Source organism: Chelon labrosus (genome assembly GCF_963514085.1).
Source record: "Chelon labrosus genome assembly, chromosome: 2".
NCBI lineage: Eukaryota > Metazoa > Chordata > Actinopteri > Mugiliformes > Mugilidae > Chelon > Chelon labrosus.
In genome coordinates, this window is record NC_140338.1 from 4,080,274 (window position 1) to 4,108,200 (window position 27,927).

General features: G+C 44.0%; 3 protein-coding genes across 4 annotated transcripts in view; 2 read left to right on the forward strand and 1 right to left on the reverse strand.

Moving 5' to 3' along the window:
* Positions 1 to 1,786, reverse strand: part of mtmr7b (myotubularin related protein 7b) — a gene marked incomplete at its 5' end in the record, with an annotated part of 54,580 nt that extends 52,794 nt beyond the window's left edge. The window contains 2 exons of the mRNA XM_084556778.1: positions 1,267 to 1,395; positions 1,763 to 1,786. Coding sequence (XP_084412904.1) covers positions 1,267 to 1,395; positions 1,763 to 1,786 — 153 coding nt within the window. The remainder of the gene's footprint in view (positions 1 to 1,266; positions 1,396 to 1,762) is intronic.
* Positions 1,787 to 5,212: 3,426 nt separating this feature from the next.
* On the forward strand, positions 5,213 to 22,774 carry LOC311506535 (uncharacterized protein; the record flags this gene model as incomplete). Its single annotated transcript, XM_084570526.1, has 4 exons — positions 5,213 to 5,369; positions 20,292 to 21,449; positions 22,495 to 22,679; positions 22,723 to 22,774. Exons 2-4 carry the CDS (start codon positions 20,508 to 20,510, stop codon positions 22,772 to 22,774), a joined length of 1,179 nt encoding a protein of 392 aa, XP_084426652.1. The 5' UTR covers positions 5,213 to 5,369; positions 20,292 to 20,507.
* LOC311496777 (uncharacterized protein) overlaps positions 22,238 to 27,927 on the forward strand; it is a 30,094-nt gene continuing 24,404 nt past the window's right edge. Inside the window, exons 1-2 of one of the 2 annotated variants that reach the window (XM_084556759.1) lie at positions 22,238 to 22,836; positions 25,308 to 25,542. In XM_084556759.1, the coding sequence (XP_084412885.1) occupies positions 22,810 to 22,836; positions 25,308 to 25,542 (262 nt within the window). In that variant the 5' untranslated portion in view covers positions 22,238 to 22,809. Of the gene's footprint in view, positions 22,837 to 25,045; positions 25,543 to 27,927 lie in introns of those variants that run through there. The other variant, XM_084556758.1, reaches the window with a different exon arrangement.

The window sequence follows — 27,927 nt, forward strand, 5'->3', positions numbered from 1 at the left end:
TGAACGCCTCCTAAAACTGAAACCTCTCTCCACTGTAGCTCAGCTGCTCGGCATTGTTGTTTGGTGGTCAGGGTTTTTTGCTAAGTAGCATTGGGCTAACCCATCAAAATATATACTATATATGTTAACCTGGAAGCCAAGACTGATTGTATCCTGTGTTAGCATCAGTACTTGCTTATGAATGCTCAGGGATAGTGAAGGAACTTTGTTGACTGCCCTCCAACAAAGATCTACCGGGCCAATCAGATCATTTGGGGCGAGGCTTTATGCAGCGATGGACATGAGAGTAACAGCGACATCGCCATATGGGGCTTTCAACATGGCGAGCAACAAAAGCTACGACTTGGTCAGCGCCTGCCGGTCGTCGATGGGGTTGTCTGGAAACGCATATGATTGGTTGATTTGTCACGGCATCAGTGGAGCAACCAGAGACTGTAAAAAAAAAAAAAAAGTGTCCGCCTTCGTGACAACTCCTATAAAGTGAAGCCAAAACAAGATGGCGCCGCCCGTACCACTGTATTTTGAGCCTCACTTTGAGCAACGGGAGGAAGTGGAGACGCATTACCCATTATTTTTTTCCTACAGTGCACGGAAGCAACAAAGAACACCGTCGCTTTACATCGCCGGGTTCCGTTGAAGACGCGCTTGTCGCACCATGAGCGCTCCATCTGAGCGCCGCGGAGTCCGATTTGTTCACAACAAAATGGCCGCCCTCGCAGAAGAGAGATGTTTAGATTGTGACGGCAAAACGACTTGAAAAGGACAGAGCAGTTAACGCACACACATATTCCATTGCTCTAATTGGTTGGAGGATTATTATTTGTAGTCTGTGTGGATTGAAACTAGGGATGCACCGAAAATTTTCGGCCGAAAAACCGAAAAAGCACTTTCGGACCATTTTCAGCCGAAAATTGCTGCGGTTGTTGCTTGCATCATCACAACATTCTGTTTCGGCCGTGTTGTTTCAGCGATACATTTTCGGTATTTCGGCAAAATTTCGAAAATTTTCGGACTTTTATCTCCTAAACAACACGTGCAACAACCAAAGCAACTTTCGGCCGAAAATTTTCGGTGCATCCCTAATTGAAACATGCCCCATAATGAAATACAGATGATACCAGACTCTGATTCTGATAAGAAATCTTAAACTCTTGCAGTAAAGCGGACCCTGTTTCACTCTGATTTTAGAGTCTCATCTCTTTCTTTATAGTTTCAGCTTACATATAAACAGCCCGTCCCGGGTCAGATTTCACGGTTCATGCTTACCCACGTCTCCTTGCGTGTCTCGGGGTTGTTCTCCACAAAGATGGTGTGGGTCGCAGACAGGTAGAGAGTCCCGACGGCGGAAGCCTTCCTCTGGCCTGACGACCGGTCCAGGAGACGCACATTCTCCACCTGCCATGGGAGGTCAGCAGGGGAAGTGAGGTTACCGTCACAGGCTCGTGGGTGCTCATTTTGTGTTCATTATGCATTCATAATTAATTATTAATTAATACTAATAATAATAATTAGAAGAAGAAGAAGAATACAAGCAACTGAAGTAAGTAGTTGCAGCAGATAAGGATGATCCTGAGTCCATTATCGGACACACTGTGTTTCCTCCCCTCCTCCCTGATGCTGGATGTCTCCATGAGGACAGTAACACAGAGGCGACAGGTGAGGGACGAGGACCTAGCTTGTCACAGAATCAGAAGACGCTGGCCGAATATGTGAGGGGACACAGACGGGGTCTCAGACCGAGCAACCGCCGGCCGTCTCTTACCTTGGGAGTCCGGATGTGCTCCATCACCGAGGGCCAAAATGGAGGAGATGATGGAGAAAAGAGAGTGGCCCGACGTCGACAACGGTTACATTCCCCGATTCACGGCGGCGTCAAGCGAGCTGTGTCCTCCGCGTCTGCTGCTCCAGCGCCGCCCTGGGACGTCTTCCATGACCCTCCGTCGCTTCTCCGTTCCGGCTCGGTTCGGTTAAACGGGTGAGAAGTGAGAGAGGGTCGGTGTGGCGGTAATAGCGGTGGGTTGACGGTACCCGGGCTGAGCTGTCCGTCTTTGCCTCCGATAACGGCCGCTTAACTGTCACGTTAACGGCGGTTACACGCACGGCATCCGGTCATGACTTTCAAAATAATTTTTTGTAATTATTTTATATTGAAGTAAAACGTTTCTGAGCATTAACAGCAGTGACATCTACATCTCACGTTGCATATTCTGTTTGTAAGTTTGTAGTTAAATAATTGTTGTGATTTCTTTATTCATAAGCAGTCAGTGTGTGTGATTGCAACGTTTCTTTATTATTTATTTTGAAAATCCTGACTGAGCGATCACTGATTCACTTTGGTAAACTTGCCGCTGGTTCCTGCGCGTGCTCGTGCGCTTGAACCGCAACTGCGCGTGCGCAAACTCCATTCCCTGCTCACCCACAAAAATACAAAAACAAAAATAAATATAAATGAAAACATTTTATGATACTCTTTGTAATGTTCTTCTGTTTGTATTGACTTTTGTAATTTTTAGAACGGGAAATTCTTTCATACTATTGATTCTATTATTTTATTTTCAACACACAACTTCAAATACTGTTTACTTTTATACACGGGCTGTCCAGTTCATTAGGTACAGTACACTATATTGAATGCATTCTAGTCTGAGCAATGTTGAGATGGTCATTCGACTGCATGATCTGTTAAACCAGACTGACTTGAGGAAATGAAACATGTTGTGGAACAAGCTATGATTCAGTCGTACAACAAACCACAGCCTCCACAATAAAAACACAGCTCTCTCAGTTGTTATAAAACTAATGCTGAATACCAGAACCTTCATGCAGACAAGTGTGCCTAATGTTTCGGCCAGGGTGAGTGCAGGTTAGGTGGAAGCCGGTGTTATGATTTGTCTCTTTCACTCTATATTTATTCCTAGATCAGTTTCCGGTCATGAGTTAGCGTGTGTCCCGACAGTTGACGTGATTATGAAATGTTTTATCTCGCAACGTCTCAACATGTGACTTCCTGTCAGACTGACATGAGCTTGAGTTAATGAATAAACTTAAATTACCTGCTGTCCTGGGAACTGCTCTGCTTCTAACAGTGGTACAGAAGAATTAAATGGTCCAGTAGTAGATTTCTACACCAGTAGCAGAAGTGTGTTGTCAGGTGTCTGTTATTTGTTCTTCGCTTTACATCGTCTTTTAAAAGTTCCTATGATTGGAATCATGGTCAACGTAATTTGGCATTTTACAAGAATTTACAAAAAAGAAACTCTTGACTGACAAAGTGAAAACAGATTTCTACAAAGTAATATCAGTTCATTTAAAACATATCATGTAAAATCACTGATTTGGATAAGTATTCACCTCTTTCAAGTCGGTATTTAATATTCTGCATCACTATCTTGTATAGGCTAAATATAATAATGGCTAACATTATCTTATTTAGGCTAACATAGGCATTATCTTGTTTAGGCTAATTAAATGGCTAACATTATATTAAATTGCTAACATTGTTTAAGCTAATTGAATGAGTACCATTAGCTTGTTCAGTCTAACAGAGCTGCTAACATTATCATATCTGGGCCAACATAGTTGCTTATGTTATCTTATCTAGATTTATATAGTTGCTCGCGTTATCTTATTTTTCAGGCAGTCATTATCTTGTTTAAGCTAATTAAGTGGTTAACATTGGCTTGTTTAAGCTAACAGAATGGCTACTGTTTGCTAACATAGCCGGTGATATTATCTTGCTTTAGGCTATTATAGTTACTTAAGTTATCTTTCTCAGGCTAACAAAGTAGCTAATGTTATCTTGTTTGGGCCATTGATTATACGATCTATGGTTTAGGCTAATTAAATGGCTAATATTATCTTGCTTAAGCTAACGTTATCTTGTTAAGGCTAACATAGCCACTAACATTATCATATTTCAGCCAACATAGTTGCTCATATTATCTTGGTAGCCATTTAATTAGTATAAACAAGATAATGTTATCTATTTTGTTTATATCATAGGAGAGTCGAGATTTTCCTCAAAGCTTTGACTGGTGAAGAACCTGTTCACCAGCTGCCGACGCTCATTCATCATTAAAAGTTCTGTATGTTGTGGTTTTCTTAGACTTAGACTGAGACTTAGATAAACTTTAGTCATCCACTAGGGAAGTTGCTTGGTCACAGTAGATTAGTTGTTATAAAAAACACTCTTGAGAACCACAAGTAAAAAGAAAGATGAAATAAAATAGTATGAGCAAAAGTTTTGCAGAATTAGCATATGAACGAATGTACAAGAAATAGAGATACAAGTAAATATATATTATATACATAGGGATGATAATAGACTTAGGCTTAGACTTAGATAAACTTTATTCATCCACAAAGGAAATTGCTTGGTCACAGTAGCAGTAACACTCTTAAGAACCCGGATAAAATAAAATAAAATAAAATAAAATTAAATTAAATTAAATTAAATTAAATTAAATTAAATTAAATTAAACTATTTTATTTTATTTTACTAGTTTTTATTTACTTATTTTTATATTATTTTGTTTTATTTTATTTTATCTTTCTTTTATCCATGGTTCTTAAGAGTGTTACTGCTACTGTGACCAAGGAATTTCCCTTGTGGATGAATAAAGTTTATCTAAGTCTAAGTCTAATAAGGTGCATAAATAAAAATAACAGAAAGGTGAGTTGTTGTACAGCTGGATAGAGTTTGGTATGAATGACGTCTTGTAGCATCATGTCCATGATGGAAAGCAGTTTGTCCAGTGTCCTCCTGTCCGTCACTGAGACAAACGTCTCCAACTCACTGCCAGTTCTTGTCATTTCTCCGTCCTACACTCTGCACCGGGGCAGTGATGTTATTTAAAGGTTGTAGAGTTGATGCTGCTAGGGGTTTGTAGAATTGATTTCCTTTCTTTTCAGGGATCAAACCTTCAGTCTCCAGCTGGGACTCAAGAGTCTGGACTTGTCTTGTCCTCATTTGGCCTCTAGGTGTCAGTGTCAGAATAAACCTCCACTCTCCTGCAGAGCCCACTGACTCACAGTAAACATCAGATAAGTATTTAATGGAAAACATCCTCAAACTCAGACAGTATCAACTGCACGTCTATTGGAAACAAAGAATAAAAATATAAATAAAACAGAGACAAAGTTGTGTGAACTAAATAAATAAATAATAATAAAACACTCACAACTGATTCCTCCGCGCACCAAAATAGTCCCTGGTCGTGTGAGCTGGCTTGAGGTGTGATGATTAGTTTGGTTCCGCTCGTGCTCAGGTGTGAGTGTGACTCGAGGAATGAATTTAAAGGATCTGGAGCTGCAGTGAATGCAGATGTTTGATGGATAAAAGCTACAGGTTACAGACTCTCCAGGCGACGGTAAGTGTCTTCACCCTGCCCGACTCCCCGGAATCCTGCAGTGATCTGCGGTTAGCGAACCCCGAAAAAATATGCGGTCTCGTCCGCCAAACTCCATTCAAAATACATCGAATTATAGGACACTCGCTTATCGGGGAATTTGGGCACCGGGTTAAAAAGGATTTAACACGATTTTTATTAGACAAGAGACTCTTGGAAAAAATTCGGCTCACGTGTCATTAAAAAAGAAGCACGTTATTTAAGTAAATGTGAACTTTACAGCGTGTTTAGAGGGCTCCTCCTTCCTTGCGGGCTGCTTTATTGCACAGAATGCAAATCATTTTAATAATGATTCAGAAACTTAAAGCTTAAATCAGCTGACAGCATTAAACTGACACATAGTTTTAGTTTAACTGTGTCCTCCTGCAGCCCATCTGGCACTAAATTGATCTAAATCTTTTCTTGTTGAGTTTTAAAGTCTTTTCGTGTGTGTGTGTGTGTGTGTGTGTGTGTGTTTCCTTAAATCAGTTTTCATTGTGAAAGCTTTAAACTCTGCTGCAGATGAATGAAGGTGCACACAGGTAGAGTTAAAAGCACCACCGGCTGTTGTTGATGTGTGTGGCTCTTCAGGCCTTGCAGACACATGCATGGTCATCTCTCTATGAATGGGCCCTGTGCAGTTATGTCCATGCTGTTGCTGCAGTGTGTGTGTGTGTGTGTGTGTGTGTGTGTGTGTCAGTGTTTAATGGACATTTGTGCTGCAGCAGCTATTCTGAGTGTTACATAACAGGTTGTACTCTGCATCATCCTGCAGGGCTGCCCGGGATTAAGTAAAGACTCTGTCTGCGCTGCTCCTCTGCCATCATTGGTGATACAGTTTGATGGTCGTGTTAATCATTAGCAATAACTCGGTGCCACTTAAAAGATTTAGCATCCTTCAGAATGATATAAAAAATGACTCAAAACACACAAGTCCTGAAAGCAGACAAAGAGGACCCAGTCAAACACACGAAACAGAAATATTAGACTTGTGTATTTGTTTAATCAGCAAAATGCACCAATATTAAATATCTGTGAGCTGCTAAAGTAAGTGCACATCTAGGATTACAAGTTTATTTTGTTGCCGAATTGGAGTCCATCTCTACAGAAGTGGAGTCCACCAACAAAGATCACTCCGTAATAGTCTGAGAGGTCCCAAAGGAACCCAGGTTCCAGGTAACGTTGATGAATCCACTGAACAACCACGGTGTGATGGACAAAGACACTGCTCTTCAAAAAGAACATTTCTGCCCTGTCTGTAGTTTGATCAACATCATGTGGACAAGCCTGAAGACTGTTGGGACAATGTTTAGTGGACAGATGAGACCAAAGTAGAATAGTTTGGTTTAAATGAAGAGGCATCATGTTTGGAGATGAAACAACACTGCATTCCAGCATCAGAACATCATCCCTCCATCAAACATGTGGGTGCTAATGTCCTGGTTTGGGCTGGTTCTGCTGCATCTGGTTCCAGGACGTCTTGAACATCATTGATGGACCAATGAATTCAGAATTCTACCAGTGAACTCTAAAAGAAAATGTACCGGAAACGTTTAGTTGCTGATGTTGGTGCAGAAGGAGGTCACAGCAGATACTGAAAACAAAGGTTCACCTACTTTTACACCTTCAACATATGAGCAAATGATTCATTTTCTTGAATAAACAAATACAGTAAAGTATAATCTTTCTGTTTCATGTGTTTGATTGCGTTCTCTTCTTTAAGGACGTGTGTGAGAATCCACCGTTTTGGAGTCATTTTTATGCAGAAACTTCTTTTTATGCACTGTATGTTTAGAGCTGCCAAGTGTTTTCAAGTGTAATCCAGCTACGCCTCGTTCAGGAGTGTCGCTCTGCACAGCTCGTCATAATTGGCATTTTTGTGCCTAAATGCGCATGATGTAACTGGAGGCTCAGTTCTGCCTGGACATGTTGTTAGGGTTGACTCCGTAACTGGTTGTGACTGACGGAGCTATTATCCTCACGATGAATTAACAGACCAACAACCTCTTTGATGTTCTTCTGTTTTCTAACTGAGCTCTAAGCCATCGTGGCAGCTCTACTCAGTGACTGTTTTCCGTCAGTCAGCTTGAATCCAGAGGTTTTCTTTCAGGAGTTTGTGGGGACAGAAATGATTTAAATTCTGTTGGGTGTGGGCTTTGTGGTGGAAAGTTGTTCCGGAGTCTCTCTGGATCTGCCAATCAGATCATTTGGGGGCGGGGCTTTTAAGTGGTGATGGACAGAAGAGCAACAGTAGTCGTACACGTCATCTGAGCATCATGGAGTTGCTTCAGTTATCTTTATGAGGCTACCATTAGCTTGTTTAGGCTAATGTAGCAGTTAATGCTACTTTGTTTAGGCTAATATAGTTGTTTAAATCTTTCCTGTGTTACCGTTAGCTTGTTGAGGCTGGCATAGCAGCTAACATTGTCTTGTTTAGGCAAATTAAATGACTAACATTATCTTGTTTGCCTAGAAAACAAGTCCTGCAGCTCATGGCAGATGGAGGATGATGCCGCTCACCCACACTCTGTCCTCGGTCTATTTTTGGTTGTTTTGAGCTGCTCTCCTCTCCAGGCCTCGGTGTGAAGGTACCTCAGGTCTGCGGGAGGAAGCCGGTGGTAAAGTCGGAGTATAACGACATGCAGTAGATTTTAACAACTCAACAAAAACTGCTTTCAGGATAATTAAACACTTGTAGATGTTTCAGTTTGTCCAGTTGTTTAGATGCTGGTTTGTGTTTTTAGCACTCATAGAGGTGATGTGATTTAGTCAAAAGCTTGGGGCCCCAGACTAGTAGGGGGCCCGTGAGGGTTGACCATCTTTAAACTGCAGCAGTGCTGAGTTTTCAGTGACAGTAGGTGCCCTCCCTAATGGGCCCAAATTAATCTGGTCTTAACTATGAAGGAGAGAATAAAATAACGTCCAACCAGCGCTGTTGTCCATGACTAGTGTCTAGTGTGGACATTTTATCTTAGAGCGCTAACAGACAGTCATCTTCTGATGATTGATTAACAATATGTTACTGTTGGATGATCATTAAGCATAAATTATATCCAAAAGGAATGAACCAGAAGCTAATCATATAAAACACGTTACTTCATTTCAAAAACGAAAAGTCTCAAACATGTCTCCACTTCTAATTCAGTGCCCTGGTTTCATAATTCAAGTGGACACTTACATGGTACAGAGAGCCTGCAGCAAAAACTCAGCTTTGTAAGGAGTTGTATCCAACATGGCTGAGCGAGCACGCCGCTGGCCCAGTTAAACCAATGAGACGACTTCATGTCAGAGACAGAGAAACTGCCTCAGTGATGTCGCCTGTGGAAAACGTCAAATCTTACTTCTACAGTAACAAAAGTATCTGACATGAAATGTTGATGAAGGTGTGAAAACTACATTGATTAATAAAAGTAACTGGATTAAAGGAAACATCTGGAGTTATCCTATTATGTTTGATCCGGCCCCCTTGACATCAAATTGGGCTGAATGTGGCCCCTGAACTAAAATGAGTTTGACACCCCTGGTCTGAAGTTTCATGGCCTCGCAAAGTTAACAACTGGCCATTTTTGACAATGAAAACCATTGAACACAAAACTGAAAATGAGAATTTGTGTTGGAAATAAGTCACATGCTAACAGCCGAGCAAACACGCTTTCAGAACGATGTGATTCAGGCCTGAACACCACCGGTTATTAATCCGCATATTCTCCAGACAGAAGGGGATTTACTAACAACAATAATCAGATTAACTTTTGATCTGAAAAAAAAAAAAAAAGGCCTCACAAGTTGAAGCTTAAAAGCCTCAGAGGACAAGCGTTGTTCATTCTGCAGATAAGTTGAGAACAGAACCATGTGTCCACCTGTCAAATCTCAAACATGTCTCACTTCAGTGACATGTGTGGTGCTCGCTGGTGTTGACGCATGATAACCCCCGAGGCCGATTTCAGGAACGGCAACAAACTTGTAGATGAGTCTAAAAAGGAAAACGTCTCTAATCTCTGGTCCACGGGTCTTTCTGGAGACGCTGACTAAAATAGATCTTCTAATCTAAACTCTGTCTGACACAGGAAGGAAAACTTTTGTAGCTGTGGTGATAAACCGTACGGCCTCCACCCGGACACAATCAACACATGATCTTCTCTGTGGAGTGTAGCTGCCACTAGTACCTGCCAGTTCTAGGGTCTACAGGGGCCCCATAGGGAGATCCCTTACCGTCATTGAATACTTAACATACAGCCTCTCCTATAGTTTAAAGTTTGTTGTGTCAGATGGAGGCCCCTTGGGGAGGTCTCCTACTGTCATTGAAGATTTGTCTCATTGCCTCTGCTATAGTTTAAAGTTTGTGGCCCCATAGGGAGGTCTCCTACTGTCATTGAAAACTTAGCATATAGTTTCTCCTATAGTTTAAAGTTTGTTGTGTCAGATGGGTGCCCCATAGGGAGGTCTCCTACTGTCATTGAAAACTTGTCTCATTGCCACTGGTGTAGTTTAAAGTGTGTGGCCCCTTAGGGAGGTCTCCTGCCTTCATTGAAAACTTAGCATATAGCTTCTCCTATAGTTTAAAGTTTGTTGTGTCAGATGGAGTCTCCTTGGGGAGGTCTCCTACTGTCATTGAAGATTTGTCTCACTGCCACTGCTGTAGTTTAAAGTGTGTGTCCCCTTAGAGAGGTCTCCTATTGTCACTGAAAACTTGTCTCATTGCCACTGGTGTAGTTTAAAGTTTGTGGCCCCTTAGAGAGGTCTCCTGCTGTCACTGAAAACCTAGCATGTAGCTTCTCCTGTAGTTTAAAGCTTGTGGCCCCTTGGGGAGATCTCCTACTGTCATTGAAGACTTAGCCCATTGCCACTGCTCTAGTTTAAAGTTTGTGATGCTAACTGTCTGTTAACTGTGTGAACATCTGATTTATTCATCCCACACTGACCCCTTTGTGTCGGAGCCTCTCCTGTCCAGGTGATCTTTCTGAAAACAAACAAAATGGCCGCTGCCTGCATGGAGCTTCTTGTCCAAGGTCAAAAGCTAGACAGGCTGAAATGTTTGAGGCTTTTAGGGAGTAAATGTGAAGCCCAAAGTCGACCAGTAGCAGCCTCTGCTAACCCACTAGTTGGGTCAGGTTCTCACTGGCTTCCTTTTCCACTCCTCCCTTCCTCTACATCAGATTACAGGGGTTACTTTTCCATTACTCTCACGGCTCCCTTCTTCCTCAGTCCAAAACCTTCCTCTCTGTTTCCTCTCAGATTAATGATGAGGAGGAGGCCCAGCGCTGCTTAGCAACAGCCAACCAGCCGGGTGGAGGGGCGGACCCAGACCGGGGTAAGGTTACCTGGCAGACACACACATGTTAAGTCATGTGTAAACACACTCGGACTATCGCCTCCCACAGGAGACCTTGAGCAAGTGTTAGCTGAGGAATGTCTTCTTTCCATATTTGTGTGCCAGGACCCACACAGACTGGTGTTTCTATCTCTGTGGGGACCTTACATTGACATGAGGCATTCCTTAACCCTAACCCTGGAACCAAGTCTCAGCCCTTAAACAGGCCTGTGAAGAAGTGGGGACGAGTCAAAATGTCCTCACTCTGATGGTCTAGACCTCAAGGACAGTAGACTGTAAAAAAGTGGACGCCATGACAGCATGTCATAAGCTCCATCCCCTCAAAGTTATTACTTGGGCCAAATTAAAACACTAAAGCACACGTCAGATACTTTTTAGGTGGTTAATATAATGCTGATGCATGTTCAAGTGTCCATTTTTCGGAAAAGTTCTGTTATTTGACGTTACTAAATACAGGGCAGTTGCCATTGACGACCACTTCATGAGGCGGTCCCATAGAAACATATAAATAAACGTTTGTCTGCTGTGGCTCAGTAGGTAGAGCGGGTTGTCTACGAACCAGAGGGTTAGCGGTTCGATCCCCGGAATGTGCCACATGCCGAAGTGTCCTTGAGCAAGACACTGAACCCCCAGTTGCTCCCAGTGCGTGGCACTGGTGTGTGAATGTGTGTGTGCTTGTGTGAACGAATGGGTAGATGCGTCCATGACTGTAAAGCGCTTTGAGTCCCAATAGGTAGAAAAGCGCTATATAAAAGCAAGGCCATTTACCATTTACCATAAAAGCTGCTAAATTAGTAGTTGTACTGTAAACTAACCAACCTAGAGGATGTGAGGGATCTTTGCAATTTTTTTAAATTAACCTTTAGTTTAGTGAGATTGTCAGTGAATTAATGTCAGTAACTAGCTAGCTACAGCAACACTCCAACGTTAGCTCTGTGGGGAAAAAAGTTGGCAATCGGTACTTGGCATTTACAAAGTCTGAATCCATAATGGAGCTTGCTTTAAAAAAATAAGTGCAGAGTATAATCCAACATTTCTTTGTAACTGGTGGAGATAGAGCAGAGCACTGTGTTAACCAAACAAGAGAGAGTCTGGAGGAAGTTTGGTCGCATTATTTTCAACCAAGTAAGATAAGATAAGTGCCTAACCCTAGGACCAAGACTCTACTCTTAAACAGGCCTGTAAGTCAAAACATGCTCACTCTGATGGTCTAAAACCCAAGAACACGCAAACTCGAGTTTTTGAAAGGACTTTCCATTAACCATCTCAACCAAGTCCCTAACCCTAGAACCAAGTCTTAACCCTCAGACGGGCCTTTGATTCAGTGAGGATGGCCAAAAACTCAAACTGGTCCTCGGAAAGGTAGCTGTGCAAGAACACACACAAATACAAACTCAAGTTTCTGTCTTTGTGAGATAACATAATGACATAATCGCCTTACCCCTAACCCTAACCTTTACCCTTAAACCAAGTTGTGCGTCCCAGAAAAATGTCTCCATGAGGTTGGTGTTCAATGACGAACTGGCGCCTACAACTTGATAAAACCAAGACCACACACACACACACACACACACACACACACACACACACACACTCCCCTGTTCCTTGTTACTGCAGCATGCTTGTGTTTCAGAACCAAAAAGGGAGGTGTATCCCTCCCTCTCTCCCTCCCTCCTCCCTCCGTCTCCACCACCGTCACGTCCTGCCTAGCGTTCCCTCGCCACCAGACTCGGCGCTGACGGGATAATATACGACACATGAAGGTGCAGTGCAGCGAGAGAGAGAGAGAGAGGGAGGGAAAGAGGTGAGAGAGAGGAGGAGGGGGGAGGCATGTGAGGACAGATCGACCGACTGCCAGTCTGAAGGCAGAAGTGTGAACGAGCCGAAGGAGCTTCCATGATGGCTTTTATTTTTTACATTTTGTTGCAGCAGCAGCCGGAGAAGCATCTGGAAGAGTAAGTTATAGCAGCTTTAGGTCGGCTTGTGTTTGTGTGTGTGAACGCTGGGGCATAGGTGTTTGGCAAAGTAAACGGTCCCTGCACTCTGAGACACTGAACAAGTCAATCACTCAACTGGTTTCCACTCGGGTGCAGCTCGTTTCCTTTTTGTGTAATATTTGGGAAAAATATTAAAGACCAGATTTTATCTTAATAAGATGACGATAATTTAGGTTTGGCGAGTAACGAGATGATGCCAGTGACGGGAAGTCATGTAGTCTGTGACGGGGATTCAAGTATTGAAGATAAAGTATTCATGCTGTCACCTCGTCTCTATTAATGCACGTCAAGAGTTAAACTAGCAACGCGGAGAGAGAAAAACGTGTTTTTATCCTTTGGTCTGATGTTCAATCTGTCCGTCAAGACAACTCAGCTGGTTACCATGGAGATAGAGAGATGGAGGGATGTAGAAATGAAGAGAGGACACGGAGGACATGGAGTGGAGGACTCGGGCCTCAGAGCAGCAGATATGAAATGATTTAGAAACTTTTTGTTGTCTAGGGTTAGGGTTTTTCGATGCAACATATTTGTTTGGTAGTAAGACACTGACCAGCTCTGACCGACTGGATGTTTGTGGCTGGATGTTTGTGGCTGGATGTTTGTGGCTGGATGTTTGTGGCTGGATGTTCGTGGCTGGATGTTCGTGGCTGGATGTTCGTGGCCATATATGAAGGTGTCACATGTTCTTCTCACCCAAACAACACTTCCAGACGTGTGGTCTTTATTTAGTCATTGATGGTCTGCTGATGATTAATCGTCAGCTGATTCTGTTGCGGATCGGTCCACGCTGTGTCTGTAAGCTCAGGACTGTCCTGATTGGACAGTCATCTGGCCAATCGGCTTTGGTTCTACATCTGTTATCGTTGACCCTTATTGGTTCTCCACCCTAGAGCGTCATAGTGGTCGTCTTATGCTTTATAGGTGTAAAGGTTCATCTCTATATACCCCTCTATTTCTGTATCCATCTACTCATCTCTTCATCTCTCTCTATCTCTCATTTTTCTCTCTTACTTTCTATCTCTTTAACTGTCTCTTTATCTCTACCGCCCCGTTTTCTTTCTATCTCGCTATCCCCTTTCTAGCTTTATCAATCTCCCTATTCTTTTCTTTCCATCGCACGATTTCTATCTATTCATCTATTTATCCATCCATCTCCGTCTCCATGGTAACCACTTGTGCCGTCTCGGCGTTAACACAGTGCGAGGAACTTTCTCCGTATGAATCATCCCGTCATGTTTTGCGCCGCAGAGGTGTGTGTGTGTGTTGCTGTGAATGTGATGCGGTGTTGCAGGCGGGGAAGGTGAGCCTGCCGCCTGGTAACGAGCTCTCTGATTGGCTCAGTGCCCGGCCGACACAAGACACCGTCGGCTCAATGCCTGCAGATGGATTCAGTTAAATATTTTAAGTATATTTCTGTGTGGCACTGGCACAGGACCGAGCGTTAGATCTGTCCGCAGCGTCCCTGCCAGGCGATTAAAATCATCACATTTCCATCATTGTCGTCATCCCACGTGATGCAAATATGCCCTCTACATCAGATTGATCAGTCTGTTCTGATTCAAGGGTTTTTATTGTGATTATGAGAAGAATATCAGAGTCCACAGAAACACCCATGGAGGCAGTCATCGGCTAGAGTTTATATTTCGCACAAAACAAATGTTGTCACTAGTTTAAGAGATCTGTGGTATCTTCTGGGACGTCCACTAGAGACTAAACTTTGACATAGACGACGAAAAATCAAGAGTTTTCCTTTAATGGAACAACATCTACCATGTTTCACTCTCTTAATTGTAGGACTGGGTATCACTGCTGATTTCCTGAATCGCTTCACATCTAAATAACAAGGTCCCGATTTGATGAGAGTCATTTCGGTCCGTCACGTGGTTCATCCCACGTGAAGCAAATGCGCTCAGAAAGAACAGATTTACTCCAACCAGAGAGAAGCTAGGCCTTGGTAAATGTTTTCCTCGGCCCTCTACATCTGATCCATCAGTCTGATCTGATTCTGGAGGTTTTATTCTGATTATTTAAGGAATATTAGAGTCGATGGAAAGTTTATATTCTGTTCAGATGTGTTCGTCTTCGTCCAGCTGCTTGGTATTTGGCCAAAATTTAAATGTACTGATTTAAAGTAGCAGTTAAACACTCTCACTGATATAAGGACCGTGTTGACTGAGGGCTGAAGTCCTGCAGAAGTTAACCTCTGTGAAATATTAACCCTTCACTGCTTCCCTACAGCAGCTGACTGAGTGGATGCACATGTGTCCTTAGTAATTTATTAGTGTTGTGTAATGCTAGATTCATTAATTAGTTCTGGGAGAGCTTTTCACTAAATTAAGATCCTCATCGGTTCCAGAGATTTGTGGCATCTCCGCAATATTCTCGATATAGTTTCTCATATTTCACGTGTCTTTGCTTTCGTCCAGCTCTTCTCTGTCGCCAACTTTTTTTAAAAATCCAATCTGCATTGAGTCCTGACGGTTCCCTCACAGTTGGAGTTTCTGCAAGTTTCTGTCGCTGTGTTTTTGCGTAATTTCACTGCTTCCCTACAGCAGCTGACTGAGTGGATGTACATGTGTTCTTGGGTATTTGCTAGTACCGCGTAATGCTAGCAATTCCCTGAATTGGTTTGATTCCAATATTTGAATCATTTAGAGAATTTTGCTCAGTTCTGAAAGAGATTTTCACCAAACTAATGTCCTAGTTCCAGCAATCTGTGGTATCTCCAGGAGACCTTCCCTCTAAATTCTCATCTTTGATATGTCTTTGCTTTTTTCGAACTCTTCTCTATCGTCATACTTTTTAGATCCAATCTACTTTCAGGTGTCACTGAGTTGTAGCTACTGCCGTCTTCTTTATCTTATTGTCTCTATTAATGGAAAACCAGTCTTGTGAAACCTTCAGCAAGGTTTCCAACGAGAGGATGCAGGGAATTAGCCTGGAAGTCGGTCTGAAGTTGGTCTGGTGGAGTCGCTCCATTGGGAACTGATTCTGCTCCAGCAAAGATCTGCTGGGTATTGTGTGGACGTGGCTTCATGTGGTGATGGACCGAAGAGTAACAGTAGTCATACATGGCTGGGGCATACTTCGTTGCTTTGATTAGTTGCTGGACTGTCCAGTTGCATTTTCTTACTCTTCTGTAGGCAGGGGCAAGTTGGTCTGTCTTTCAGGTTATCTGATATCAGAAATGGTGAAGAAAACTTGTAGCAGGAGTGACATGGATTCACCTACATCTCTGCTGCGTCAGAGGGTAGAACAGGTTTCTTCAGTGTTTATGATGCAGCGACTAGAATCTCATTAAATTCAAATATTCTCTGAAGCATTCTGCGACTCGTTCCTGTAAACATTTGAGGTCTTGTGTTTATTCCCCTCTTCAGGACACCTGCAGCCTGTTCCCGAATAAAGAATGCGTCCGTTAAAGTCGAGTACGGATTGGTATTTTTCATCCTGGCTCAGCGCGGAGCTCCAAAACTTCAACCAGCTTCTAAATCTCTTCTTAACGACCGGCTGTAAACAATGGAGCGGATTGTGAGCCGCCACAAATAGCCTGCAGCGTGGTCAGCTGTGGGTGGCACGGGTCAGTCCGAGGCTGATCAGGGCGATGGACCACAGTGAAAGTCAGAGAAAAGGCAATGGATTAAATAGTGGAACAGTAAAAGAATGAATGATTGGAACGATTTCTAAAATATTTGGGTAACAGATATTTTTCGTTGTGAAAGCTGACTGAGCGTTTTAATCGGCAGAAGCCAAAATTTGGGAATGAAAGTAAATATGCAGAGACAGACCGACTGATTGTGAAGAAACAAAAATACTTTTTAGGTTTAAAATAATAAAAGAAAGAAGGTGACATCTGCGTTACTACAGCACTTCTGATTTCCTTTGTCGATTTGATTCATTTAGAGATATTTCAGTCTTGAAACCGTTTTACTTGGCTCTGAAAGAGATTTTCACCATTGGTGGCCAACTGTCATTGGTTCCAGAAATGTGTGGTACTATTTCATAAGAGTTTCCCTCTAGTTTCACATTGTTCATGTGTTTTTTTTTTTTTTTGCTTTTGGAGACGTGGACTGTTCTTGTTGCAGAAACTCCAACTGTGAGGGAACCGTCAGGACTCAATGCAGATCGGATTTTTAAAAAAAGTTGGCGACAGAGAAGAGCTGGACGAAAGCAAAGACACGTGAAATATGAGAAACTATATTGAAAATATTGTGGAGATGCCACAAATCTCTGGAACCGATGAGGATCTTAATTTAGTGAAAAGCTCTCCCAGAACTAATTAATGAATCTAGCATTACACAACACTAATAAATTACTAAGGACACATGTGCATCCACTCAGTCAGCTGCTGTGGGGAAACAGTGAAGGGTTAATATTTCACAGAGGTTAACTTCAGCAGGACTTCAGCCCTCAGTCAACACGGTCCTTATATCAGTGAGAGTGTTTAACTTGTACTTTAAATCAATACATTTGAAAGTTTGGTCAAATTACAAGCAGCTGGATAAAGACAAACACATCTGACTAGAATATAAAGTTAAACTCCAGTTAATGATCGTTTCCATCGACTCCAATATTTGAGAATCAAATCAGACTGATGGATCAGACGTAGAGGGCTGAGGTAAACATTTACTAACTGCTGCCTTCTCTGTGGTTGGAGTAAATCTGTTCTTTCTGAGCATATCTGCATCACGTATGATGAACCATATGACGGCAACAAAGGAAACGTGGAGATGTCTTGGAAACTAAACATAGTTTTGCAATGAAGGAGATGCAACATGTTCAGTGTGATACCCTGTCCTGTAATTAAGAGACTGACTATTTGCAAACATGGTAGATGTTCCATTAAAGGAAAAAGTCTTGTCAACACATAAAGACGTTCTCTGGTCGTTGATGCGTTTGTAGCCGAAGTTTGTTCTCTAGTGGACGTCCCAGGAGAAGCCACAGATCTCTGAAACTAGTAAACAACCTTAGTTTGCTGAAAATCACTTTAATAACTAAATAAAAAATGTTTTAAAACCAAAAGATCTTTTAAAAATAGGTTCAGGAAATCAGTCGTGACACCCTGGCTGATGGTATCCACCATTTAACTCAACGAGATCACGACCAGATTTGTTTGATCGCTGGACGTGGATCAGTATTTGAAACTGTTTAAATTTAGATTTCACTTTGTCTGAGTCATAGGAGAGTGTCACCTTGTTTTCCGAAGAAAGATTAAAATATTAATGAGACCTTGACTTCAAAGTCAGAATACTTTATTAATCCTTCAAGGAAATAGTTTTGTTGCTGTGGTGTGATGAGAGTACAGATTCCTTCTCATTAATTTAAGTGTGTTCTGGTGGATTAAATAACCTTAAACCTGATAGTTCTTCTACTCAGCCATGGGTTAGATGTTCAGACTGAACAAGTTCTCACGTGTCGTTCATTTGGTCAAACAGCAACCCATTTAGTCCGGTGTTCACTCGTGCCACTCTCCTCCTCGTGTCTTAATTCACAGCGTGGTGGTGGATTAGCCTCGTCGTTAACTCCGTCACAGTGACTCTAACAGGAATGGACGAAGGCTCTGGGTCGGAGGACGGCCGCCTCTCTCTGATGATGGAGGGCGTTTCTATGTTTGACATGAAGTCTGTGTGAGAACCTAAGGTCATCCCGAGTCGGTGAACTGGAGCCTCCAGAGAAGATGACGCGAGCTGCAGCCGATGTTTAGGTGGCTGCTGCGTCACAAAATCATCAGTGAGATGTTTCCGATCAATGACTGTGATCGAAGACGAACCGTTGCTGTGGAAACTAAATCAAATGATGTAATCGGATAGGTGTTTTCACAACAGAACGTCAATCACGGTAGAACTTTGTCGATGGAGAGGTTCTGATGATGATGAGCGTCACGTCTACTGGAGATCAAACAGGAGGAAGAGGGGAGGAGGAAGAGGAGTAGGACAAGAGAGGAGGAAGAGAAGAAGAGTTTGTCTCCAGTCAGTCTGATCTGATTCAAGAGGTTTTCATCTGATTATTAGTTTAACACTATTTTTTTACTTTAGTTCTACAATTGTCCACCTGCAGTCATATCGGTTTCTAAATAAGAAGGATCATGTAAACACGGGCGTCTAATGTTCATGCCTGATTTCATCCTTATTTCATCCCGGATTTCATCCCTGATTTCTTTCCAATTTCATCCCTGATTTCCTCCCTGATTTCCTCCCTTATTTCATGACCAATTTCAACCCGATTTCCTCCCTGATTTCCTCCCTGATTTCATCCCTGATTTCATCCCTGATTTCATCCCTGATTTCATCCTGATTTCCTGGAGGATGAGACGACTGAGAACCAGTCAGTTTGCTGCTGTTGGTTCTGTTGTTTCTCTCCAGGTGAATCCTTGTTATGCAACACAGTAAACCTGAGACTGGGCGGCTCATACATTATGAACAAGGATCAGGAGCAGAGACTATTCCTCGCAGCTTTTTATCACACCGCTCGTCCTTTTTCATCCACCGACTGCATTCAAGACGTCACCGGCTGCATTCAAGACGTCACCGGCTGCATTCAAGACGTCACCGGCTGCATTCAAGACGTCACCGGCTGCATTCAAGACGTCACCGGCTGACGCTGCTTTGTTTTGATCCAAGTTGTGGCCCGATGTGATGTGAGTTCCTCTGCAGGTGGATCAGTTTGCGTTCGTGTGGCGATAACACAACTTCTATAAATACACCAGGGCGACACGAGAGCTGCAGAGGATCCTGTTTCGGTTGAGGTCGCGTTGCCGCCTCGACTCTCAGAGTCGTACCTGCTGTCGACGGAGCGCTGTCCTGGATCTGATCGCCTTTATTTAGCTGCTCCCCTTGTTTCTTTTTGTCCCTGACCCACATATACGCTGCTCCATCCCTCTGTGTTTTCAGTAGGGAGGGGAGGGGGGGTCACATGTACGGAGGCCAAGACACAAAACACAAAGTAATAAAACGTCTGCATCTGTTTGTGGAGCTGGCTGCAAATGCTCGCAACAGCAGCAAATACACAAAGGAGTGATGTGAAGGCTCAGAATAAATGCTTAAATATTCTGCAGACTTTTTGTTCTGTTTGCATCCACGCCACAGTGTAGCAGGGAGCCGTGGTCGTAGGGGGGTGGATTAGGGTCTTTGGATAGGCAGCGAGGTGTCGATTATCTGGTTTAGTTTTACACCAGTTGTCCTCCCTGTACACCAGGAAGTCGTTGTTGTCCCTGGCTCTGTGGCCGGGGCAGAGCCGGAGTCCCTGACTTTTAATGGACTCTGGTCAATCATGAACCAAACGTCCACCACCTTCTACTCTGCCATAGTCAGACAGAGAAGCTGCTTCAGTGTATTCAGGTTGAGGAGGTTGTTATATGACTCTACAGCTCCTACAACTGGACTATATTTGAAAAAATTATACACTGATACCTTCCTTCCTTTTTATGGATGTAAAACTCTCGCACTGGAAGATTTATTTTTCACATTTGTGCTGAAGGCTAATTGTCTAAAAGTCAGATTAAATCCACTGACTTGCAGCTCTCCTGATGTTCTATCAAATAAAAAGTCTAAACAGTGAATTTCTCTTTTATACTTTCAGACTTTCCTGGAATCTTGGACGCTCGTCTTCTGACAGGATGTGAGGATCCGTTCTGTTCTCGACAAGGACACGATGGCTTTCTGCAGCTCTGTGACACGCTGAAGATACGGTAGAATCATCTAAAGGAAAATGTTGTGCGGCGATTGTAGATAAAGACGTCTGAAGCTAAAGACCCCAAAAGTATCGGACCAGGGGAAAGTCCTTCACGACCAGGAGATGAGTGTTCCTGATCCCGCCGAGAGTTTCCCTGTCGGGGGGAAGAGCAGCTCCAGCATGAAGCTTCCTCTTCGCGGCGCAGGAGACCACAACGGGAACGCTTTCCCTATCTCCTCCTCTTCCTCCTCCTCTTCGTCGTCCTTCCTGGGGGAGTCGTCGCCTGAGTCCCTGCGGAGTCTGAGCAGCCTGAGCGGCGGCCGGACCGACAGCCCTCTGGACTACGACATGTTTGAGGTGACACCGACGACCAAAGTGGACCAGGGGACGGACGTGGTGGTGATTACAAAATGGTCGCCGGAGGAGGAGAACACAACACCGGACGACGGTGACGACGACGTCTCGGCAGGAAGTAAACAAACTGAATCCAATGACAACTCTGTGTCCGTTTACCTGGACGCCTACAGCAGCGGTTACCGGCAAGACGCCTGGAACCTGAACCTGTCCCTGACGGCAAAGGACGACACTGAAGGCCTCAGCAGTGGAAGCAGTGACGGGAAAAGGCATGGCTCCTCAACGTCCGACTCGGAAGCGACGGAGATCCCTGCTGATGATGATGACGATGATGAAGAGGAGGAGGCATTGTTCCTGTCCGTGAGCTCTGACGTCGGCGTGCAGCGAAGCAGTATGAACTCGGGCGTCAGCTCTCCTCTGGATCTACAGACGAAGCCTCCCGCTTTATTTTCGACGACTTCTTCCAACAATCCAGCTCAAGATGTTGACAGAGCACCGTCTCCTCCGGCTGAGGAAGCTGAGAGATGTTCACTGGACTCCAAACCAAACATAACAAGACTGCCACCAAAAACCAGACTAGCCGCTGCCAGGTCGGCTGCTGTCAAACCGTCCGGCCTGGAGGCAAAGAGAGTTTCCAAGCTGGACCTAAAATCTGTCAAGGCTAAAGCTGGAACCCGGGTCAACACGTCCCCACCTAAAACACCCAGCCAGGTACTGCAGTGTTGCTCAACCACTTCTATAAAAACAACTGTTAAAATGTATGTTTGTTTGTTACTAATTTGAATATTTAAGAGCCCCGTAAATTTATAGGACACTAGGGTTAGGGTTAGGGTTAACACAATCCACTCTGCTCCACTCTGCCATACTGTGTTATTAAAATCTAGAGAAGCTACTCTATTCATAGAGTCAAAGTATTACATAGCTGGAGCTAACCAGCTAGCATCAGCTAACAGACAAACACAGTCAGCATGGCAGAATTTCTTCTCATGTCTCAATATTTCATCAAATCCAGAATAACTAATATTGTTTTTTAAATACCCTTTGTGGTCCTTTTGAGTCTATCCATGCAATTCTCCATCAACTATGCACATTGCCTGACACAGTCTGAGCCCTGTTCCTAAATTTCTTACACGTCCCTTTGCCTCCATCTAGTGGGCTAATGGTGGTACTGCAGATAATAAACACAATACAACCGCCTTGTAGTGGGGGGGTAACTTTACACTGATATGTAACATGGCATGTTGAGTGGTTTAACTGGGGAGTCACATGTGTGAACAACAGCCACAAATATCAGTGTTTTTATGGATTCTATAATGTGCACAATGGTAGAATATGATGATATACAGGATAAATAAAATATCAAAATGTTGAATTGTGTGTACATTGCCTCCTATAGTGAGAAGCAGTAGTATTTTGTTGTTAGATTCTCTTTCAAGAGGTAAAAACCCAACGTGGCACACTTTGGTTACTTTGGTTTTATCCAAATGTCCAAATGTAGAGTCGGCCTGGTTCTGTTTTTACTAAAACCTTTGTAGAATATGTGTGCTTTGTGGTATTTCTATAAACTCTCGGTCCAGTTCGAGTCAAAAGGTTGCTCAATGAGTTCGCAGGCATCTCCGTTCATGATATCATTGCTATCAGGGTGTTTTCTTTTATTTAATCTAGAAGACGTTTTAAATTTCTTTGTTAGATTAGACTTAAGAGGTTAAAGCGCTCACTATTGTCTAACATCTTAACTTTGTCCTCCACTCTGCAGAACAGATCTGCTCCAGCCAGTAGAACTGGATCTGTTCCCAGGAAGCAGGACTTGCAGGCCGCCGATGGAGCGAAGCGCCAAAGGTCGTCTGCTGCCCTGAAGCCCGTCAGAGGAAAGAGCAGCAACCGCGAGGCGAAGAGGGTTACCATCGGTCGAACGCTCTCCACCTCCACCAGCTCTCTAGGGTCTGAGGTGGTCTGCGAAGGACCCCCGCACCTCCCAACGAAGGCCGTCCCAGATGTGCCCGATAAACATGCGACGCGTGAAACGAGATGCGTGAGCGAAGAGGCTGCGGACGACCGAAAGGACGCCGCTATGGAGACTCTGAAGAGTCCGAGGAGGGTGAGTACGTCGTTTCAAATGCTGTTGGCATCAGCATTGATGCTGACGGCTGTTTTTATCCTTTATAGTTTTAGTCGACAAACAAAAAGTCAATGAATTTGTCAACTTTTAATCGTACAGACATTTAGTCAAACTGCAGCTAACAGTTTTTAATTTAAGCAGCCAGAACGTTTATTTTCTGAAACTTCAAACTAAAGTGCAGTAAACACGGCTGTTTCCCTAAATAACTTGAAGACAGTACTCAACAGAGGTGGCAAAAGTATTCACATTCTATACTTAAATAAAAGTACGGATACTTGTGTAAAAGAATACGCTGGTAAAAGTAAAAGTTCTGATTAATCTAGAATAATCTAGACTAAACTTGCTAGATGTCCTGCATGAGCATCTGGATCATTTTTAATAATAAATTGAGGGTTATTGGGTTGTTGTTTTTTAAGTGTTAGCTATATACTATCAAAACGACTGCCGGCAAGATGGAACAGTTCTCTTAAATAAGGCCGTGGATGGGGAATGTCTTTTGAATCGTCGCCGTCGGCTCTACACCATTCTTCCTCTTTGACTCCTTCTCTAGTCCGATGCTGTAGTCGTGTCCGATCATGTCATGTCTTTTACGTCATGTCACCCGTGGAGGTTAAAAAAATAACAAGCCTGTTTTTTCCAATGTAGGGAGTAGGAAGTACAGATATTTGTGAACAAATGTAGGAAGTAAAAGTAAAAAAAAAAAAAAAGATACCTGAATAATGTACTTAAGTACAGTAAGGAAGTATTTGTACTTTGTTACTTCCCATCTCTGGTACTCAAACATAATGAAGGTGAACACGTTTTGAATGGCTTGCAGTCAAACACAAGACGGATTCAGTCCAGGAACATTTATACACTCCACTGTCCACTGTTTGAGTCAGTAAGCAGTCAGAAGGCAATAACTTAACAACAGCAGCTTTTAAAGTACTTAGATGAGACTTATTTAACTTCTTAGTTGGCTTACTGACTGTGATAGAGGCTGCAGATATCAGAGTTATGATTCCTTCACCTGATTTGTAGCTACAGGGCTTTTGGCTGCTCGATAGTTTTACTAGCCACCATCAACTGATGTTATCTGAATACGCATTCAATAACAAAACACTTGTCTCTTTAACCTTTACACAGTTTTTATTGTCGGATAGTAGTTTAATCTCGTCAACGTCTCGTCTTAATCACTGAACAAACAGGAAAATCTTCTGTCATCGTCTTCATTTGCATACTCAACACTGGTTGGCATGCCGTGACGTTTGCAGGTCGGTACAATATAATTATATCTGTAAACACGCGGCGTCACCTTTAGTTTGCCTTAAGCTAAAGCTGCATGACAGCTCTTCAGCCGACAAACGTGTTTTAGATGAGGGAGTGGTGTCAGCGTCCCTGGTATGTGTTTTTAATGATCTTGCCACGGGTTTCAAACCTGCCTCCCCCCTCTGGCCTTCACCTGAGCCGAATAAACTCTGATCATACACGATTATCTTCAGCTCCAGTTTGGTTTTCTCTAATAAGACTCGTTGCACGTGTCCGTTAGGAGTCCAAATCTCTGTGCGTTAAGCAAACAGACAATCAGTCGCGTCCAGTCGCTGCCAGCTAGCATGTTAACACATGACTTAGAGGAATGCTACGGTAATCCATGTGCTCGGCGGAGGAGTCGGAGAGGCTTTGAGCCGCACTCTGCCGCTCAGCGCTGGGATCTCGGGTCAGGAGGTGGAATGAAGACGACATCTGGACGTTTAATTGAGGATGTCTGTGAAGGTTCTCCGGTCACGGTATACCCTAAAACTCTGGGGGGGAGGGGAGGAGGACAGTTGGACTTGTTGGGTTTCTAGAAGACGCTTAAGTCAAGCAGCTGATTCAGTTCTAAAAGGCTGGTTTTAGGAGGAGGAGGGGGGGTCAGGTAGGTAAATGGTTGTTGAGAGACACTAGTCATACAAGTTTCTGAACGGTAACACCCACTTTTTAAACCACCCCCCCCCCACCCCACCCCACCAGCCTTGTTGAACTGGAGACATTTACGAAACATCTTCAGGAAGCTCTACAAGTCCTTTAGTTCCTGCTCTGATTGATGACAGCTTCTCTTTTCCCTCCATGTGTTTTTAGAGAGGGTGGGTTTAAGAGGAGGAGGACGGACGCCTGGGTTGGAGCTTGGACACGATAACAACTTTTTTTTTTTTCTTCTCCTAACCGTCTTGTGTTTGTAGCACACTCCCAGATTTCCCTCCTCCCTCTCTCCTCTCTCCCTTTTTCCTCCTCCTCCCCCCCTTCTCTTGTTAACACACTCCTCCCCTACTTCACCGCTTCCTTCGCTTCCCTCGTCCACACTTCTTGTCTCTCCGAGCTGGAGGAAGGGGGTGGTGGGGGGCGGGATGGCTAACACCATGGTCTCGGTGCGCAGCTCCGAGCTGGGGCCCCTCGGCTGGGACGCCGTCGCTAAACGCCAGCTTTTCCTACAGAGAGTCTCCTCCAAGCTGGGACCCGGTGCCAGGCCCCAGGGCAGAGGCAGCAGAGGGGATAAGGGGCCCTCGGGACCGGCTCCACCGCCGAGCCAGGGGACCGGACCGGCGGGGCAGGGGAGTGCCGCGTCCGGGCCGGACCAGGCTGATGTCTCCACTCTGGGAGGAGGTGAAGGACAAAGCTCAGGGTGTGGATCTCCAACCAGACGGAGCCAGAGCCAGAGCCAGAGCCAGGGTGAGTCGACGTTAAAACACTCCGGCCAGCACACAGTTACTCGTGAAACCTGAGACGTAAACACAGGCAGCAAGCCGCCACATGGACGGTCTTGTCCTCGCCTTGACGTACAGGCATGTAGTCTGGTCTGTGCACCAGGAAGCGTTGTTGTTGCAGAGGTGCGAGTTAAAATACCTTCCACAAACCTCTGCACACACTCAGCGAGCAGGCAGCTGCTGAAGGACGGGCATGTGCTGCAGGATCTAGACCGTTGCATAAGAGTTTTTGTCTTCTCTTGTTTTTCCACTACCCCTTTTTTTTTTTTTTTATGAGTTTCCCGTCCACCAGCCACATCCTGACATTGTCGTCCGTTGTGTTATGTTGTGTTGTGAGACACTTAAAGCTGGCGTCCGGCGGCCTGTAATTCCACGCTTCCATGTGTGCTTGTTTGTAACTCGACTCTTTGTTTTGCGTAATCACTGAGCTGCAGTGTGTCATTTACACTGTGGAAAAAGAAAAGAGGAGGAAAAAACAAAAAAGGCCTTACTGTGGACGAAGTGCGTGGTCAAACCGGACATCTGTCCTCTTTCAAAGGTCACATTCTGCTGGACAAAAGCTCGTCTGTCCTCTCTGCCGGACGAGCGGACGCCTCTTGACCTCGGCCTGAGATCTCCGTCTGTAGACGCCTTTGATTCTGAGAGAGCTCGTACATTTTGAATTTGCTCCTGACTTTATTACAAGTCTTCTCTCTCGCCGGTTTGGTCCACATGTTGACTAGTTCTGCTGTTTTTCTTCCCTCCCTCTCTTCCTCCTTCCTTCCTCTCTTCCTCCGTTTTTCATTCCTCTCTTTCTCCATTCTTCCCTCTCTTCCTTCATTCCTTCCCTCCTGTCTTCCTCATTCCTTCCTCTCTCCCTCCGTTTTTTCCTCTCCCGTTTTTCTTCCTCCCTTCCTCCTTTCCTCCCTCTCTTCTGTCTTCCTTCCTCTCTTCCTCCGTTTTTCATTCCTCTCTTTCTCCATTCTTCCCTCTCTTCCTTCTGCCTTCCTACCTCTCTTCCTCATTCCTTCCTCTCTTCCTCTTGTCTTCCTCCCTCTTTTTCTCATCCTTCCTCCCTCTCTTCCTCCATTTTTCCTTCCTTCCTCTCTCTCTTCTTCCTCCTCCCTTCCTCCTTTTTTCTTTCCTCCCTCTCCTCTGCCTTCCTTCCTCTCTTCCTCATTCCCTCCTCTCTTCTTCCTTCCTTCCTTCCTTCTTCCTACCTCTTTTCTCTTCCTCCCTTCTTCATACCTCTTTTCTCTTCCTCCCTTCTTCCTACCTCTTTTCTCTTCCTCCCTCCTTCCTACCTCTTTTCTCTTCCTCCCTTCTTCCTACCTCTCTTTTCCATTCCTTCCTTCCTTCCTTCCTTCCATCCTCTCTTTTCCTTTCGTTCCTTCCTTCCTTCCTTCCATCCTCTCTTTTCCTTTCGTTCCTTCCTTCCTTCCTTCCTTCTTTCCTATCTTTTCTCTTCCTTCCTTCCTTCCCATCTTCTCTTTGCTCCCTTTATTCTTTCGTTCCTCCCTGTTGTTCAGCAAAGAAAGATTACACTTGTGTGAGGGTGAGCTTAAGATCAGATGACTTTTTATCATCAAAAACATGAAGCTAATTCCAAAGTGTTCATGTCTGAGCTAGCCACTTATCTGCTCATCTACTCCCTCTTTTTAATCTGCTTTTGGAAAATAAAGCAACAAGCTAGACGCTTTCTATGTGAGCCTTCAGCTGTAGAGTCCTGTGTTGGTCTTTATGCCAAGGATCAGGTCGAGGTTACAGAGGCCGTGGAGACATGGGAGTTTTTGGTGAAGCAGTTCTTACCTAACGCTGATTTCTGAGGTAACGGGATCCAGCTGCTGCTCTCCCTCTGAGCTGAAACCAAACAAAGCCAGATGTTTCCTGCTGCTCTACCTTCACCAGCTCCCACTCTGCACACTGGCACCGTGTTCCCACTCGTTTCTTAACACACTTCTTTGTGTTCTCTCTCGTTTGAAGAGAAAGTTTGAATGAAACTCGTAAAACTAAGTGCCTCCTTGTTTCCAGTATCTGCTGTGACCTCCTTGTAACTAAATGTTTCTGGTAACTGCTGATCAGTGGTCTACAGCAGCTTGGAGGAATTTTAGCCCATTCCTCAGAACAGAACCACTTCAGTTCTGAGATGTTGGTGGGTTTCCTCACATCAACTGCTTGCTTCAAGTCCTTCCACAACATTTCTATTGGATTAAGGTCAGGACTTTGACTTGGCCGTTCCTAAACATTCATCTTGTTCTTCTTTAACCGTTCTTTTGTAGAACCACTTGTGTTCTTGGTTCTCGTTGTCTTGATGCATGACCCAGTTTCTCTTCACGTTCAGCTCATGGACAGTTAATGACGATTCATCAAC